The sequence below is a fragment of the Myotis myotis genome, unplaced genomic scaffold (assembly GCF_014108235.1).
Source record: "Myotis myotis isolate mMyoMyo1 unplaced genomic scaffold, mMyoMyo1.p scaffold_m19_p_6, whole genome shotgun sequence".
NCBI lineage: Eukaryota > Metazoa > Chordata > Mammalia > Chiroptera > Vespertilionidae > Myotis > Myotis myotis.
Window position 1 is genome coordinate 77,101,658 of NW_023416368.1, and position 16,765 is coordinate 77,118,422.

Here is a 16,765-nt window from a genome sequence, read left to right on the forward strand (position 1 = left end):
AATGATTCTCTCTCCTCATTGATATTTCCCTTTCTCTTCCTCTCTGAAATCAATAAAAAAATATATATCTTTAAAAGTGGTTAAAATGGTCAGTTTTATGTCATGTATGTTTTACTACAATAAAACATGATTGTTAAATTTCCAATTTTATTGAAAACTAAATTCAGTATTTTATTTATAACTATTTTCTTTTGATGAGGAGTTTTAAGGTTTGTCTCTTTTAGCAACTCCTAACCATACTGTTCATTACATCTACATTGTGGTGGGCAGTTAGACAGACATGAGCAGAGCAAAGACAACCACCATGTACAGAAGGTCACCAGGGTGGAAAGCCCCAGGTGCCCAGCAATGGGAAAAACTGGGAAAATCAGGACTTTGCCCTCAGGGTAGCCTTTCCTCCCCTGGCATGTTGCTAGTCATGTGGGTTAGACCCCCCGCCCCCACCTAGAGAGGGAATGAACAGGGGGGCCAGAGAATAGCGCTTAAGCAGTAAGCCCCCAGGACATTGAGGTTCTGACCCTCAGTAAATACATGTAGGCATCAGGTGTATTTCAGCTCCAGCATCATCCTTGCTCTGCTCATGTCTGTCTAACTGCCTACCACAGATCTAAATAGTGCCTGTCCCCATTTGCCACTGTGATGAAGTCCTTGGACATTTATGACATGTGTCTTTCAGAGGCTTTCTCAATGAAGTTTTCAAGAAAGGAGACCCGGATAGTTCCAGTTTCCGTCTCATGAGGGGAGAGATCACGTTTTCCCAGGTAAGGGACACCCTTGAGAAGACATTCAGTGCCTACGTGCCCATCTCCCACACTGACCATGCCCCTCTGAGGGCAGAGCCGTGTCTGCTTTACTCATGTACCCCTTATGCCTTTAACTCACAAGACGGGCTGGAAGCCCAAAGACACACAAAAGGGACATTTTAGACTGGGTTATTGTCTTTTGGGGCCAAGCAGAGAGACATACCTCAATGACTGGGGAATTTCCAAACTTTTCAAGGTCTGTGCCAGGGAGTTACAATAGCCAAAGTAGCTTTTTAAAAAAATTGTGGTAAAATGTACATACCATAAAATCTACCAACTTGATTATATTTAAGTATACAGTTCAGTGGTGTTAGTATATTCATATTGCATACCATCCATCTCCAGAACTCTTTCTCTTGCAAAATTGAAATTCTATACCCATTAAACAATAGCTTTCTTTTTCTCTCTCCTCACCCTGTAACTGCTATTGAACTTTCTCTTTTTATGTATTTAGCTACTGCAGGTGCCTTATGTTTGTGGAATCATGCAATATTTGTCTTTGTGTAACTGGTTTATTTCATTTAGCATAATGTCTTCAGGGTTCATCTGTGGTGTAGCAGGGGGCATGATGTGCTACCTCACAGGAGGGGATTATACTGTGATAAATGCTAATTAGGTTCCATTTGTATTTTAATATATATACCACATTTAGTTTACTCATTCATCCGTTGATGGACATTTGCGTTGTTTCCACCTTTGTGTTATTGTGAATAATGCTGCTATAAACATGGGTGTATTAATATATCTGTTTGAGACCTTAATGTCAATTTTCTCTGGGTATACATACAAAAATGAAACTGCTGGATCATATGAGAGTTCCATTTTTAGTATTTGAGGAATCACCATGCTGTTTTCCATAGCTGCTACACCGTTTTACCTTCTCCCCCAACAGTGAACAAAGGTTCCAATTTTTTCATGTCTTTGCCAACCCACATTATTTTCTGTTTATTTTTTATAGTGGTCATCATAGGAGTAGCTATTTTCAGATATTGCCACTGGGGAGGGTTGTTAACTAATAACTATATTATGTGTGGACTGTGGGGTCAGAGATCAGGATTTGAACCATAGTTCCCCCTTATAGACTGAGTGACCTCAGCAACTTGCTTAAACCTCTCACAGTCTCAGTTTTGCCACCTAAAAGATGTGATAATACTATCATTTTCACAGGTTGTTATTAAGCTTGAAAAGTGCTTAGCATAGTGCCTGGTGCAGAGTAAGTGCTCAAAAAATAATAGTTATTACTGTTATTACAACCTCAATTATTTTTTAACAATGTAATCAGGATTGAAAACCATTTGAATCTCTATTAGTGCCTCAAAGAAGAAAGGCTATTGAGAATCTACTCTATAAATACACAGATAAAACCATCTATATTTTAAAAAAAATTTATGTCTTACAGCCACTTATAAGTCAGAGGACTTGGGGCTTACTGTAATAGGAAGCAAGAGCCCACTTTTTCTGTGAAGGCAAATGTGGTCTTAGTGTGTGGAGTATAATGAATTGCACTTTAAAACTCTCTCTCTCTCTCTCTCTCTCTCTCTCTCTCTCTCTCACACACACACACACACACACACACACACACACACACACACACACAGATTGTGGCAACTAGTGAATGAAAACTGGAATGATATTATTGGGAATAAATGTTACTAAGCTTGAATCAATAAAAAAGCTGCAGTAATACTGTTGAAAAGTAAGGAAAGAAAGAAGTACTATATATTTTCAACAAACATAGAAATTATAGAGAGAATTCTAGTAATTGCAGTGAAAATCATACACCCATTTAGTCTTTTTTAGCTTGTGTGTAGTTTCTAGGAAACTTGAATAAGTTAGAGGAAGAGGTCTGAAAAACCAGTTATACTAAGATAAAGGCTACTTGGGTTCCATTTATCTTTTAAAAAGTCTGTAGGGCCCAGTGCACAGGTTTGTGCACTGGGCAGGGGTGGGGGCGAGGGGGCCCTCAGCCTGGCCTGCGCCCTCTTGCAATCCAGGACCGTCAGAGGATGTCCAAGTGCCAGTTTAGGCTGGATCCCCACAGGCTGGCCTAAACGGCAGTCAGATATCCCCCAAGGGGTGTAGCAGTCGCCAAGCGGCAGGCGGCCAGGGAGGAGCCCAAGCCGTCACTATGCTGCTTACACTCATCACAACCCCCTGCACCTGCCACCTGCCACTTGGTAGCACTGCCACAGAGTCAGGAGAGGCTCCCACTGCCGCAGCTACGCTGGCCAGCCATGAGCCCAGCTTCTGGCTGAGTGGTGCTCCCCATGTGGGAGCACACTGACCACCAGGAGGCAGCTCCTGCATTGAGCGTCTGCCCCCAGTGGTCAGTGTGCTTCATAGCGACTGGTCGACTAGTCGTTCTGGTCATTCAGTTGTAAAGGTTGCTTTGGCTTTTATATATATATATAGATACCTTAGGAATGTATCATCTTTTAATTTTTATGTATAATATTGTAGAAATAAAAAGTACAGAAAGTATATGGCTTGATGAGTTTTCACAAACGGAATATACCCTTGTCACCAGCACACAGGAAAGAAATAAAACATTAGCCCCAGGCTGGTGTGGCTCAGTTGGTTGAGTGTTGTCCCATGCAATGAGAGGTCAATAGTTCAACTCCTGGTCAGGGCACATGCCTGGGTTTGGGGCTTGATCCCCAGTAGGGGGCGTGCAAGAGGCAGCCGATCAATGTTTCTCTCTCTCTCACCAATGTTTCTCTCTCCCTCTCCCTTCCTCTCTCTCTAGAATCAATAAAAATGATTAAAAATAAATAAATAAAACATTATCAGCAGCATGGTTACCCCACTTAAGCCCCTTCTTCACACTAGCCCTCTAAGACTATCATCCTGACTCTAACCTTATAGATTACTTCTGCTTAGTTTGTACTTCATGTAAATGGAATCATGTAGACACACTCTTTTTTATCTGGCTCTTTTCCTTCAACATTATATTAATAAAAATTATAAATATGAAGTTGTAGATAGTTTTATTCTCTTTGCCATATGATATTCCATTGTATGAATATACTTCAATCTTTTTTTCCATTCTGTTTCTTTTTTCTTCTGCTTTTCCCCTGAGTGAGATGGAAAGGCATTGGGAGAATTTGACCAGCAAAGTGATGTTATCTGACATATATTTTTAAAACCCTCTCTGGCTATTATATGAATAGATCAAGAAGGCCAAGATTATTGTACAAAGACTACTTATGGAAGCTATTAGAAAATCCAGGAGAAAGATAATGGTGGCTTAAACTAAGGTAGTATTGGTAGAAGTGGTAAAAAATAGTCAAATTCTGGGACTATTTTGATGGTAGATTCAACAGGTTTTCCTGATGGATTGAATGAGAGGCATGAGAGAGAAGTTAAGGATGACTCAGGCTTCTGGCCAAAGCAAACTGGAAGTATGGTTTGCTCTTAAATGGAAGAGGGATGATGGCTGTGGGGGTGGGGAAATCAGGTACTCAATTTGGGATATTTTAATTTTAAATGTTCATTGATATCCAAATAGATGTGGAATAGGCAGCTGGATATACAAACTCAGAGTTCAAGGAAGAGGTCCAGGTTGAATAAATGTGTATATATATATTTACATCAGGTAGATGGTATTTTTCATACCATTGGACTTAATATGATCATGGAGAAAGAGAGCATAAATGGAAGGAGCCAGAGTCCTGGGTACTCTGATGTTAAAGGTCAGGTTGGTGAGAAGGACCCAGCAGTCAGAGATGGATAATGCATCTCCATTAAAGAAGAAAATCAAGAGAGTGTGGAGTCCTAAAAGCCAAGAGGTTATCAAGTTTTATTTGCTTTTTAAAATTTTTATTTGATTTGCAGAGAGCGAGGAAGGGAGGGAGAGCGGGAGAGAGAGAAACATCAATTTGTTGTGCCACTTATTTATACATTCATTGCTTGATTCTTGTATGTGCCCTGACCAGGAATTGAACCTACAACCTTGGCATATTAGGATGATGCTCTAACCAACTGACCCACCCAGCCATGGCAGGTTATCAAGTTTTAAATGAAGAGTGTTATCAACTGTGTCAAATGCAGCTAATAGGTCAAGTAAAATGAAAATATCTAACATTGAGTTCCCGTTAGATATAGCAACGCAACAAGGTCATTGGTAACCTTGATGAGACAAGTTTCTGGAATGTGGAGGTGAATGTTTGATTAGAGTATGTTCTAGAAAGAATGGGAGGAAAGGGTTGGAAGAATGGGAGGAAAGCTATGTATAGTATAGCTCTGGAGGCCAGTAGCCCAGATCAAGGTATCCACAGGGTTCGTTTCTTCTGAGGCCTCTCTCCTTGGCATTAGATGGCCATCTGTGCCCTGTGTCCTCACAGCCCGTCCTCTGTGTGTATCTGTTTTCTAAGGACACCAGTCAGATTGGATTAGGGTCAAACCATGCCCTCATTTTACCCTAATCACCTCTTTAAAGACCCTATTTCTAAGGACAGTCACATTCTGAGGTCCTGGGGATTACAACTTCAACAAGAATTTAAAGGGGAGGGGGCACAATTCAGCCCATAGAGGGGCATTTGAGTATTTTCCAGTGTGCTGCTCTTAGGAATAATGCTTCCACGAACATTTTTGTACATCTTTTAGTGAACACATGTAGACATTTCCATTTCCTGCAATGTATGTGTCCAGGAGTGAAGTTGCTGAATCACAAGGAATGCATATTCAGATTTAGTAAATGCTGTCAAAAGTGATTGTACCAACTGACACTCCCTGGACAATTTACTTTTACAGTGGGTGTCACTCCTGGAAGAAGACTATAAGAAACACGCCGAAGATTCTGGAATCAGCCTCCCTGAGAATTTCTCTGTTAGTCAGATTTTTGGCAAGGCCATTTCAGCAAGGAAGATCAGCCAACCCATGCTTCAGGCGGTTCTCGCTCTCAGAAAGAAGGGTAAGGATCTAATACTGGCCGTTTTCTGACCCAACCACACCAGAACCCTTGGTAGAGGGTACATCTAAATGTGTTTTGAGATCACAAATCATCTGGGCCTTGATGGAAAACTGTCCTTAAAACATAGTCCCAAAGTAAGTTATACCACATGGCAAAAAGCAGCACTATCAGAATGGCTGGGAAGATGAAAGAATTGAATTTAATAAAGCGACTGCCTTGTGAGCAAAATTCTCTCCTTCTGGTGACATTAGTAATGACCTGAATGACCCAACCTCTTATCACAGTGATGAGCTATGAGTTGGGTGATCTGGATTCAGATGGTGTCAAATGGTCTAAGACCGTGGTCAGCAAACTGCGGCTCGCGAGCCACATGCGGCTCTTTGGCCCCTTGAGTGTGGCTCTTCCTAAGCCTTAGGAGTACCCTAATTAAGTTAATAACAATGTACCTACCTATATAGTTTAAGTTTAAAAAATTTTGCTCTCAAAAGAAATTTCAATCATTGTACTGTTGATATTTGGCTCTGTTGACTAATGAGTTTGCCAACCACTGGTCTAAGACATGAGATCATGTTCATTCAATGGTGATTTATTTAATGTCAGAGCCCAAATCTTCATGAGCTTATTTGAAATCATTCCACCCACTTATCAGTAGACTTGCCTGACTATGGCTAAGCCACCCCATATTTCTCACTCATATCATGTGGGAAGTGTCACACCATCGACTCAGCTGTGTCTCGTCTCCAGTATCTTGGGGTTCTTGCTCCATCTGGTTAGGCAGAGAAAGCCCAGGGGCACTGCTGTCTCTGTTTGCATTTTGAAATAGGAATCAGTCTCTGAAAGCCAAAGCAGGTGTTTTGAAATGCAGTTGAGCAGATTTTGCATAACACAGACTGGAAGGTATACTGGAGGGACAGTCCGGAGGCAGATGCAGCATCTCCATCTGGGCTTCTGAAAGCCCTTAATATACACAATGGGTTCACTCTCGTGTCCCTGTGTCAGGAGGAGCTTAAGGGTGAAGATGATTCTTTCCCAGTGTCAGAAGATTGATGTAAGTGAGTAGAACCCTACTTGGCTCCAGGCAGAGCTTCTCGGGACAAAGTTCTATAGCTGGTCCATTCACTGGTGACTTCTTGCTCAGGGTTTACAACCTGCATCCTCACCAACAACTGGCTGGATGACAGCACCCAGAGGAGCAGCCTGGCCCAGCTGATGTGTGAACTGAGACCACACTTTGACTTCCTGATAGAGTCATGTCGGATTGGAATGGCCAAGCCTGATCCTCAGATCTACAAATTTATGTTGGACACCTTGAAGGCCAGCCCCAATGAGGTACATAGTAGATGCTTCCTTTCACTGGGAAAGAATGCTCTAGAGATATTGCCAAAAAGAAAAATGGAGGAGGAGTGAGCAGGCTGGGGTTATCTGGGGCCTGGCAGGAAGGTTGTAGGTCCAGTGGCAGGTTCCACTTCTCTCAGGCCAGGCCTTCTAAAGGACTTTTTACCCATCTTTTCTAGAAAGTTCTACCAAAGATAAGCATCTGACCCCTCTCTGTGGCTTTTATAGGACCTTGCTCAAAATAGGTATTATTGAAAACTTCTAGACCAGCTGCCTCAGTTTACCTGTAAAAACAGGTCAACCATGAGAGATTTTCCCAAAGCCACAGGCTAGTCAGGGTCACCCCACCAAAGGGTGAACAGGAATGGGCTCCAATATTGCAACAATCTTCCAAGCACCCCTGCACCCCTTAATCCTGACCTATTCTAAAATATTTTTTGCATTGTATTCCCCTACTCTAATTTTCAAAAAGGTGATTGGACCAAGATTAAATTCCTTTCCCTGACATTTCTGACTCTTTCTTATTGGCCCCACTTCACCCACACCTGATCCAATGAAACCCTGAGCTCCATCATTGGGAATTCTTATCAGGCTCAATGAAACCAGGAAGGTCTTTCTCTAAAACTTTGCTTCTGCTCTCCTCAGTCCCTGGGTTAAGCATTATAACAATGCTCTAAATTTTTGTATGCACATAAGTAAATGTATTTTCATTTAGGGCTTTGGGGCTGAAGGAGCTGCTTACAAGTCCAGGCTTGCTCTAATCCAAGATTATAAATAAATACACCCATGCTTTCTTCTACTGTCCTAAGAACCTCTTACTCCTTTATTTTTATTAAAATTTAAACCTTTAATCCATTCAAAATTTATTTTGAAGTAAGATATGGAGTATCCACTTTTCCCCTCAAACTGGTAAAATCCTATATAATAAAAGGCTAATATGCAAATTGACCAAACAGAGGAACGAACAGTTGTTATGACACGCACTGACCACCACAGGGCAGATGTTCAATGCAGGAGCTCCCCCACAGGGGAGCGCCGTTCAACCAGAAGCCGGGCTCACAGCTGGCGAGCACATCGGCGGTGGCAGGAGCCTCTCTTGCTGCTGCCTCTGCGGCAGCGCTAAGGACATCACCCGAGGGGTCCTGGACCATGAGAGGGTGCAGGCTGGGCTAAGGGACACCCCCCCACCCAGTGCACAAATGTTGTGCACCGGGCCTCTAGTAGCTAAATAATCTTTAAATAATCTTTTTCTTCATCGATTAGACATGACACTTTTATTAGAAGCTAAACTGTAATTTGTATTTGGGTCTATTCCTAGACTCTCTTCTATCTCATTGATTATTATTTTTTGGTTCATTTCTTTATTAGTACCAAACTTTACTTTTTAACCTTTTATAGCTTTGTTTACTTATCTGCATGTATTACAGTTCTTTTCCAGACATACTTTTTTGTCGATTCACATGTGTTGATCTTTCTAGATGAATTTTAATGTCATTTTGATAGTTTATATTCTTCCTTAATCTTCTCACAGCTTCAGAATTCAGGCTGAAATCAGTAGGTGTATGTGGGAACACATATATCTGTGTGTTTATGTGATTCTTCTGTAATTAAATGTTTTTAATTTTAAGAGTAAAGTTACATGGAGAGAAAAATCATTCTTTATCTCATTATTGTAAAACTAGTGACCTGTCGCTCGAAATTGCGCGAGACCCGGGACCCCTTCCCCCTGCACCATGGGACTGCCCAAGTCCCGGAGTCCCACCCCGCGTGGCTGGTGCACCGTGGGATGGCCCTGAGTCCTGGAGTGCTGCCCCAATGCCCTGCCTCTGGGTCGTGCGGAGCAGCTGCCGGCCCTGTCACCACTGTGCGCGCCACCATCTTGTGACGGTGTTATGGTGTGAGGGTCAATTTGCATATTGCTTCTTTATTATATAGGATAGTCACTATTTACAAATTAATGTATTTATTTCGGTGTTGTCTCTCATGCATGAAGTTCACTTTGCTTGAAGTGATGCTAGTGTCCATGCTATTTGGATTCAGGTTGTTTTCTTGGATGACATCGGGGCCAATCTGAAGCCAGCCCGTGATTTAGGAATGGTCACCATCCTCGTCCGCGACAGTGACATGGCCCTGCAAGAGCTGGAGAAAGTCACCGGGGTGCAGGTAACTGCATGTCTGTGCTGAGTGGGATATCCTGTTTCTTGTCTCTGTTTAGGTACATGAGACAAAACAAGTCAGAGCAGAACCACTGTGAAGGCAGTTCATTGCTCCAGGCATGGTTCCCAGGTAGCCCTCCTGGGTGGAAGTTCATTACCCATTGTGCAAGTACCATGGAGTCATTGAAGAACACCTTGTTACTTTCTCTGCAGTCAACGGACAGAGAAATGATGCTCTGAGAGCAAGAATCTGTGCTAGTCAGAGTCAGGGGAACCAAGACAAGAGTGGGGCTTTCAAAGCCACCTCATTTTACTCTTCAGAATGACTATTGAGAATCTAGCTGCTGGGTCTGCCCCAGTGGGCGTAGGGAACCCAGCCCTTACCTTGTGTGCCAGGTCATGCCGCTGGCACTCGGGTGTAGTTGCTTGGTTCCTCCTGGTTTATGCCTCATGCCAGTCTGAAGGAAGGCTTTTATGTAAAATCTGTCCCTCACACTGAGGACAGGGTGTCCTTAATCACCCCCTGGGGGCTGCCTGGCATTAGCCTGCTCTGCCAAAGCTGAGCAACCTTTTGCTCTTTTGAGCTTACCTAAGATCAGCCATTATGTAGGTTCCCCTATGTCCCGTGTGGTTCAGGGTTCAGGATCTGGAGGAGGGGCCGCACACAAATGAAAGAGATGAGAGAAGAGATAATTTTGGAAATATTGGGGGCCGTGCGGGCAAGCCCAACTCAAGGGGAAGGACTTCCACTGGTGCCCAGGCCTCGCCAGCCCTTTATTCAATATTGGATACACATCTAGCTCTTAGTCAGGCAGGTAATTGTGGTAGCAGACAGACTGTCTTAAAGGTCAGTAAATATTAGAAGGATTTACTCTGAGACTATTTGATCAAGAAATAACTTGAGCCCCCATTGTGTGGACTAGACAGTCGGTGTATAACTCCGGCCCTTGCCATGGGTTCAAGGTTCACCAGCGTTCCAGGATCCTTGTTTACACTTATCTGATAGTGAAGACAATGGGCGGCTTCCTTCAACCCATCCCACCAAGTCCAGGAGTGACAGTTACACAAACCTTTAGCATAATGCTGTTCTTTGCTCAGGGTTGTCAGTGTAATAGGAGAGGAGGGAGGAGGGAGCCTATGCACTTGATTGTGCTAAATGGATTTCAAAGACGTCACAACCATTTTCTTAAAGGGAATTGTGTCGTTTCCTAGGGTTACCACAAAGTAGCACAGACTGGGTCTGAAACAGTTTTGCTAGGAGGCTGCAAGTCCAAGATTGAGGTGTTGGCAGGTTGGTTTCTTCTGAGGCCTCTCTCCTGGGCTTGTGGATGGCTGCTCTCTTGCTGTGTCTTCACACGGTCTTCCCCTGTGTGTGTCCTAATCTCCTCTACTTTTAAGGACACCAGTTAAATGGGATTCTTACTCCCCTGGGTCCACCCCGGGACCTCATTTAACCTTAATCACCTCTTTAAAGACCTTATCTCCAAATACAGTCATATTCTGAGGCCCTGAGAGTTAGGATTCCAACAGAAGGAGACACAATTTAGCTCAGAACAATTGTCTTTTTGTCTTTAACAAATAAATAAAAATGTATATCTAATGACTTCATAACATTAAAGCATCTGGTACAAGTGTATTGAGTCATTCTACAAGCCTGGAAGTCTCACCCAGCAGAGCAGAAAGCGACCAGACTTGGGACCAGAGCATCCACCTGTTTGTCCCATTTACGAGGTTTGCCCCCACATCACATCTGAGCCACAGATTCCTGTTTTGTGAAATTGGGAAAGGAAGCCATGTCTCACCCATTTTCTCCTCAGGGGGGTGGGGAAGATACAAGGAAAAATGGAAATGAGTCCCTTTTGAACAGAGACATGCCTCTTATCTCTCAGGAAGGCTGTGGGACTCAGTCATGAACAGGCTTGTAAATTGTACAAACACATGGGAGAACCATTGGAGTAGGAACCCCCCACCCTTTCCACCGTGGAAGGGCATCACTGGTGAGTGACCTAGGAAGCTGGGAACACATCAAAAGAAGGTCCCCAAGGGACACTGGCCACAGTGGTCCATGTCTTGGCTCCTCTGGCCAGACAAGGCTCATTACCGTCAGAGGGCACCACACTGCCCACCCCCTGCCCCATCCGCACTGCCATACCCCAGGTCCTCTCTAGAGGTGGAGGGCTCACCCTGTGTCCCCCTCTGAGGACACCTATGCGGACTCTCCCATGTTTAAAAAGGAGGTGGATTCCACAATTTATTTCCCCCATTTTAGAGGTGAGAATCCTGCATGGCTGTGGAGTGCTTCTTCCTCAGGTTGCACCTTTGGGACTAAAGATGAGAAATTGAGCAGCAGAAGTCACTAACATGTTGCTCCATTCATGTCACGTGCTCATCCTGTCCTTTGTCATCTGTCTCCAGGAAACTGACACCAATAAGTTATAGAAGCCCCTTAAGGACACTTTGTTCAGGAATTTACCTGAATACTGTAAAACGATGGGTTATCGGAACCCCTAGGACTCCAGAGGACAGAAAGCAGCGTGCAGGCGAAGACTATCAGCTGAATTGTATCCATATGTTGAAACCCTAAGCCCCAGGACCTCAGAATGCGACTGTACTTATAGATGGAGCCTTTAAATGTGTTTATTTCCATTGGTTTTTTATTTTATAGAGAGAGGAAAGGAGGGGGAGAGAGAGAGACATCAATGTGAAAGAGAAATCTCGATCAGCTGCCTCCTGCATGCCCCACACTGGGGATCAAGTCCACAACCTGGGGATGTGTCTTGTGTGGGAATTGAACCGATGACCTTTTGGTGCATGGGATGACCCTCAACCAATGGAGCCACACCAGCCATAGATGGGGTCTTAAAAGAATGAATTAAGGTGAAATGAGGTCATTAGGGTGGACCCTAATCCAATATGGCTCTTATCCTTATAAGAAGAGGAAATTAGGACAGACACACACAGAGGGAAGGCCATGAGGACACAGCAAGCAGGTAGCCATCTACAAGCTAAGGAGAGAGGCCTCAGGAGGAACCAACCCTGCCAACACCTTGATTTAGGATTTCTAGCTTTGAAAATAGTGAGAAAATAAATTTCTGTTGATTCAGTCACCCAGTCTATGGTCCATTGTTATGGCAACCCTAGCAGACCAACGAAGGCACAGAGATTTTGGTTTTGGCTGAGTTGGAGGAGAAACCCTTCAACAGAGCCATAGAGCCATACCATGGTGGTACGGCGGGCTGTTCTGGGAACTCTGTGTTCCTGGCAGTATTCAACATGAGCCTGGGTGACCGCTTGAGGAACTGCCCTAGAGAAGAATTATACTAAAGCCCAACATCTCAGTGTTTTAGAGCAAGTGGTATTTATTTCTTGCTTATGTAAAAGCAGTTGATGGCAGCCAGAGGCTTGGCTCTGCCCAGCTATTCAAGGATCTGGCTGATGGAGGACCCACCATCTTCCACCTGTGGTTTCCGAGTTCACATCGGACACTCAACTGGGAAATCAGGAAAAGAGGACATAGAGGATCGGGTGGGGATTTTCATGGGCTAGGCCGACAGGCCATACTCTTCTGTCTGCATTTCATCGGTCAGAACTCAGCCAGGGGCCTCCACGGAACTGAAAGGAAGGAGAAGAAATGACGTCCAGTTGTGCTCTAATCAAGCAGAGGCAGTGAATCCTGGCTTTGGCATTTTCTCAGATGGCAAATTTAGGTACATTTCTTATTGCTCTGAATCTCAGTGTTCACAGCTTTATAATGAGATGGTGGTGCCGCAGGAGAGGAGGAGGGGTTGGTCAGTCCCTGATGGAGGCTGTGGGAGGTGAGCTCGCTGGAGTTTTGGAAACTCACTCTGAGAAGCCCTCATGGAAGGAAGCAGAAGACGCCTCTCTCACTGTACCTCTCACTGTGTACCTTCTACTTTCAGCTTCTCAAAACAGAAGTCGCAGCCCCTCTCCCAATCCCATGCCATCCAAATGACATGAGCCATGGGTATGTGCCAATCAAGGTAAGTGAGCACTCTCCCTCCGTCAGCTGAGTACTCTAACCGGGTCTCCTAAAATGACTCACAGAGGCATTTGTTCAATATCAAGGGTAGTTGAATAGCCATTGTTTATAGGGAAATCATATCTCCCACAAGCATAATTTCTCAAAAATCAATAGAAGACACGGACCATATGCAGGCAGCAGCCATAAATGCGGGCAGAGGGTTGCAGCTGACATGGTAAAGTGGGTATTACAGGATGAGTAGGAGTTGAGTGTAAGAAAGTAGTACTGGAAGCTACGGGTCAGAGTCAGTGTAGCCCCTCCTATGAGGCCCCTTCAGACCTCATCTCTACATTGATGAAGAGTGAGGGGCTCATTGCCTGGGTCTGGGGTCTGGGCTGTAACCTTGTGTCTTCAACCCCATGGACAAGCTTATTCTTGTCATCCTCTTGATGCATATCCCACCACTTGTGATAGATTCCTCATTTTGCCTTCAAGAAGGGTGTTCAGAACTGCTTTACTGCCCCTGCCACCACCCAGACTCAAGAGCTGGAGCAGTGACCTCTGGGGAGCCCCAGCTGAGCCCAGGCACAGAGGGTGCTGTTGTATGCATTTCCCTGGATGCTAATGCAACCCAAACTGGGTTGTAATAGATCTTTCCCGTTTTCCAGCTTTAAGGCAATTTTGTTAACATGTCATTTAAAGGATGGGAAAGCACTTTTGCTGAGCTACTCAGCTGAGTCAAACACAAAGCAGCAAAATGGTCTTTTAGTTAGGATCCATTTAGAACAGAGGCTGATGAGGATCATTTGAGTGGACATCAGCACTATAACATTTTTCAATATAAGGATTATGGAGTTTAAAGTTAAATTCCCTCCCTTTACCAAGTACTAAAGGGAAGACTGTGGAACGTATTCTTTTTTAAATTTTTATTTATTGACTAGAGGCCCGGTGCATGAATTCATGCACTGGTGGGGTCGGTCCAGCAGGCCCAGCCTGATGGAGGCCATCGGGGGGGTAGGCCGGCTGGGGTGAGGGGCTGTGGGCGATTTGCCTGCCGGCCCTGCCCCTGATCAGGGTGGGGGGTGCCCACTCTGGGGCGGGGCTGGCCAGGGCGAGGGGCTGCAGGTGTTCATTCTGCTTCAGTCAATTTGCATATTACCCTTTTATTATATAGGATTTGAGAGAGGGAGAGAGAGAAACATTGATTTGTTGTTCCACTTATTTATGCATTCATTGGTTAATTCTTATACATGCCCTGACCACAACCCACAACCTTGGTATATCCGGACAATGCTCTAACTAACTGAGCTACCCGGCTAGGGCAGTGGAACATATTCTTAATAAGATTGTAGTTCAGGAATGGGTTTGTGAAAAGTCAGCCTAATGTTTTCTTGAGCAAAATAGCTTGTTGGGAATCATGACCCAAACTTCCAGTTTGGAACACCGGCTTGGAGAAATCTGGGATGCAGCTAAATGGAATTGTCCTGAGTGAATTTCTATAATGTGAAGATTATTTTTCTCATTCATTTCCATTAATAAGTTGGAGATATGTACATTTGGGAAAGATAGGCTATATTTTGACTATATTTTTAATTGCTTTGGTTGGTTAGACCCCACTGTACTAGTCAGAGGAGGTGTAGCACTGTCCCAAACAACCCAGCTTTCAGTGGCTGAATACCAGGTCTGCTTCTTGTACAGCACAGTCCAGTGTGGGTGAGGAGTGGGCTCTCTCCATGAAGTCATTCAAGCACCCAGGCCCTTCCTTCTGCTGGTTCCACCTTCCTCAGGCCCAATCCATTCAGGTTCAGACAGAAAAAGAGAGGGAGGACCAAGCACGGGAGGGCCTGGATGTAGCACGTTTCTTTCGCTTATATGCCATTGGCCAGAACTCAGTCACATGGCCATACCCACTGCAAAGAAGTGGGGGGAGAGCTGGAAAATGCCACCATGTGCCAGGAGAAGAGAACACCAATATTGAGCCCTAGCAGACTCTGCCATATCCATGTAGCCCAGAAAGGACTAGAAGCTTGTAGCAAACTTGAAAAAAAAATTCATATTCAAGATACAAACAGCTTTTAACCAAATAATCCTGGGCAGCTCCTGCATTGAGCGTCTGCCCCGTCTGCACAAAAGTGATCCCCAGTTTTAAATATTGAAAACATGACAAACCACACCAGAAACTCCAACAGTATAAGGGCCTTTTAAGGAAGATGCAAAGTTGTTTTGGTTTGGGGTTTTTCTCCCCCAACATAATCTTCTTTGCAAGCTTCTTATATAAGTTACAGTGAAAGCCACCTGCTTTTATTGCAGTTTGGCGAGTTGTCCCTTTTCAGACAACTTTCAGCATTGGGGTCTTAGGCTGAGAAATCTTGTCCAAACAAGGTCTGGATATATGCTGAAGTGGCCTGGATGGTCTGCAGAAGAGGGGTCTGGTTCTGGCTGGCCTGGTGGTGTGGTGACTTCCTGCTCACCTCTCTCTTCCACAGCCCGGGGTGCATCTGCATTTCGTGGAGCTGGGCTCTGGCCCTGCTGTGTGTCTCTGCCATGGATTTCCTGAGAGCTGGTTCTCTTGGAGGTACCAGGTAAGGAAAACTGGGTAAAGGTACCCCAGTCAGGCGAGGCAAGGAGAAAGCCTAATGGTGTGCCCCAGCCCGAACGTCATTAAGAAGCGAAACCTTACAGTGGAGCATTGTTGCCAAAGTATGGCTGTGATACCGCAGAAATGTTGGGGCTGGAGATTGCTCCAGACCTCAGAGCTGTGTTAGTCCATATGCCACCTTTGCAGAGTAAAGAAGAAAAAGCAGACTTCTTCAAGACACTTTATGCCACCTCCCAGAAATCTTTGTAATGATTATAGAATATACAAGGTCTTTGTTAGGAAAGGTGCTCCCTTAGATGTGGCATTAGATGCAGTGCACAAACCCTACCACCAGTGGTCCATGGCAGCCCTATCCAGGTGGGCTCGTTCCAGCTCCATGAAATACCTGGTAATTTCAGGTGGCACTTTGGATTGAGCCATTTACAAGACCATGGGGATAGAGCAGCCGTGGGCAAACTACGGCCTGCGGGCCGGATCCGGCCCGTTTGAAATGAATAAAACTAAAAAAAAAAAAGACCGTACCCTTTTATGTAATGATGTTTACTTTGAATTTATATTAGTTCACACAAACACTCCATCCATGCTTTTGTTCCGGCCCTCCGGTCCAGTTTAAGAACCCATTGTGGCCCTCGAGTCAAAAGGTTTGCCCACCCCTGGGATAGAGGAAGCAAAGAGGGAGTGTCAGCCAGACACTATGAGACTACCCTGTATGTACCTGAGTTGTTTGTTTTCTAGATCCCAGCTCTGGCCCAGGCGGGTTTCCGGGTACTAGCGTTGGACATGAAAGGCTATGGAGACTCATCTGCTCCTGCCGGTGGGTAAATGTTGGTCATGCCTTCTGACTGTTCAGGCTCTCCACTGCACTGTCTTCCTCTGGTCCCAGGTCAGAGCCGGCAGTCCTTTAAGGGTGCCTGACCTTGTGCCTCCCCTCCTGCACTGTCCTCGGTCTATGCAGTTCGGGTCCCAGATGTCCCTGCT

At 44.7% G+C, this 16,765-nt stretch overlaps 1 protein-coding gene across 3 annotated transcripts in view; it reads left to right on the forward strand.

Moving 5' to 3' along the window:
• Positions 1-16,765, forward strand: part of EPHX2 (epoxide hydrolase 2) — a 71,865-nt gene that overhangs the window by 13,342 nt on the left and 41,758 nt on the right. For all 3 annotated transcript variants that reach the window (XR_004968443.1, XM_036315080.1, XM_036315081.1), the window contains exons 2-8: positions 677-761; positions 5,556-5,715; positions 6,854-7,044; positions 9,091-9,213; positions 13,127-13,207; positions 15,675-15,770; positions 16,523-16,601. Coding sequence is in view for 2 of the 3 variants with exons in the window: in XM_036315080.1 (XP_036170973.1) it covers positions 677-761; positions 5,556-5,715; positions 6,854-7,044; positions 9,091-9,213; positions 13,127-13,207; positions 15,675-15,770; positions 16,523-16,601 (815 nt within the window). In the remaining variant the exon portion in view is untranslated. The remainder of the gene's footprint in view (positions 1-676; positions 762-5,555; positions 5,716-6,853; positions 7,045-9,090; positions 9,214-13,126; positions 13,208-15,674; positions 15,771-16,522; positions 16,602-16,765) is intronic.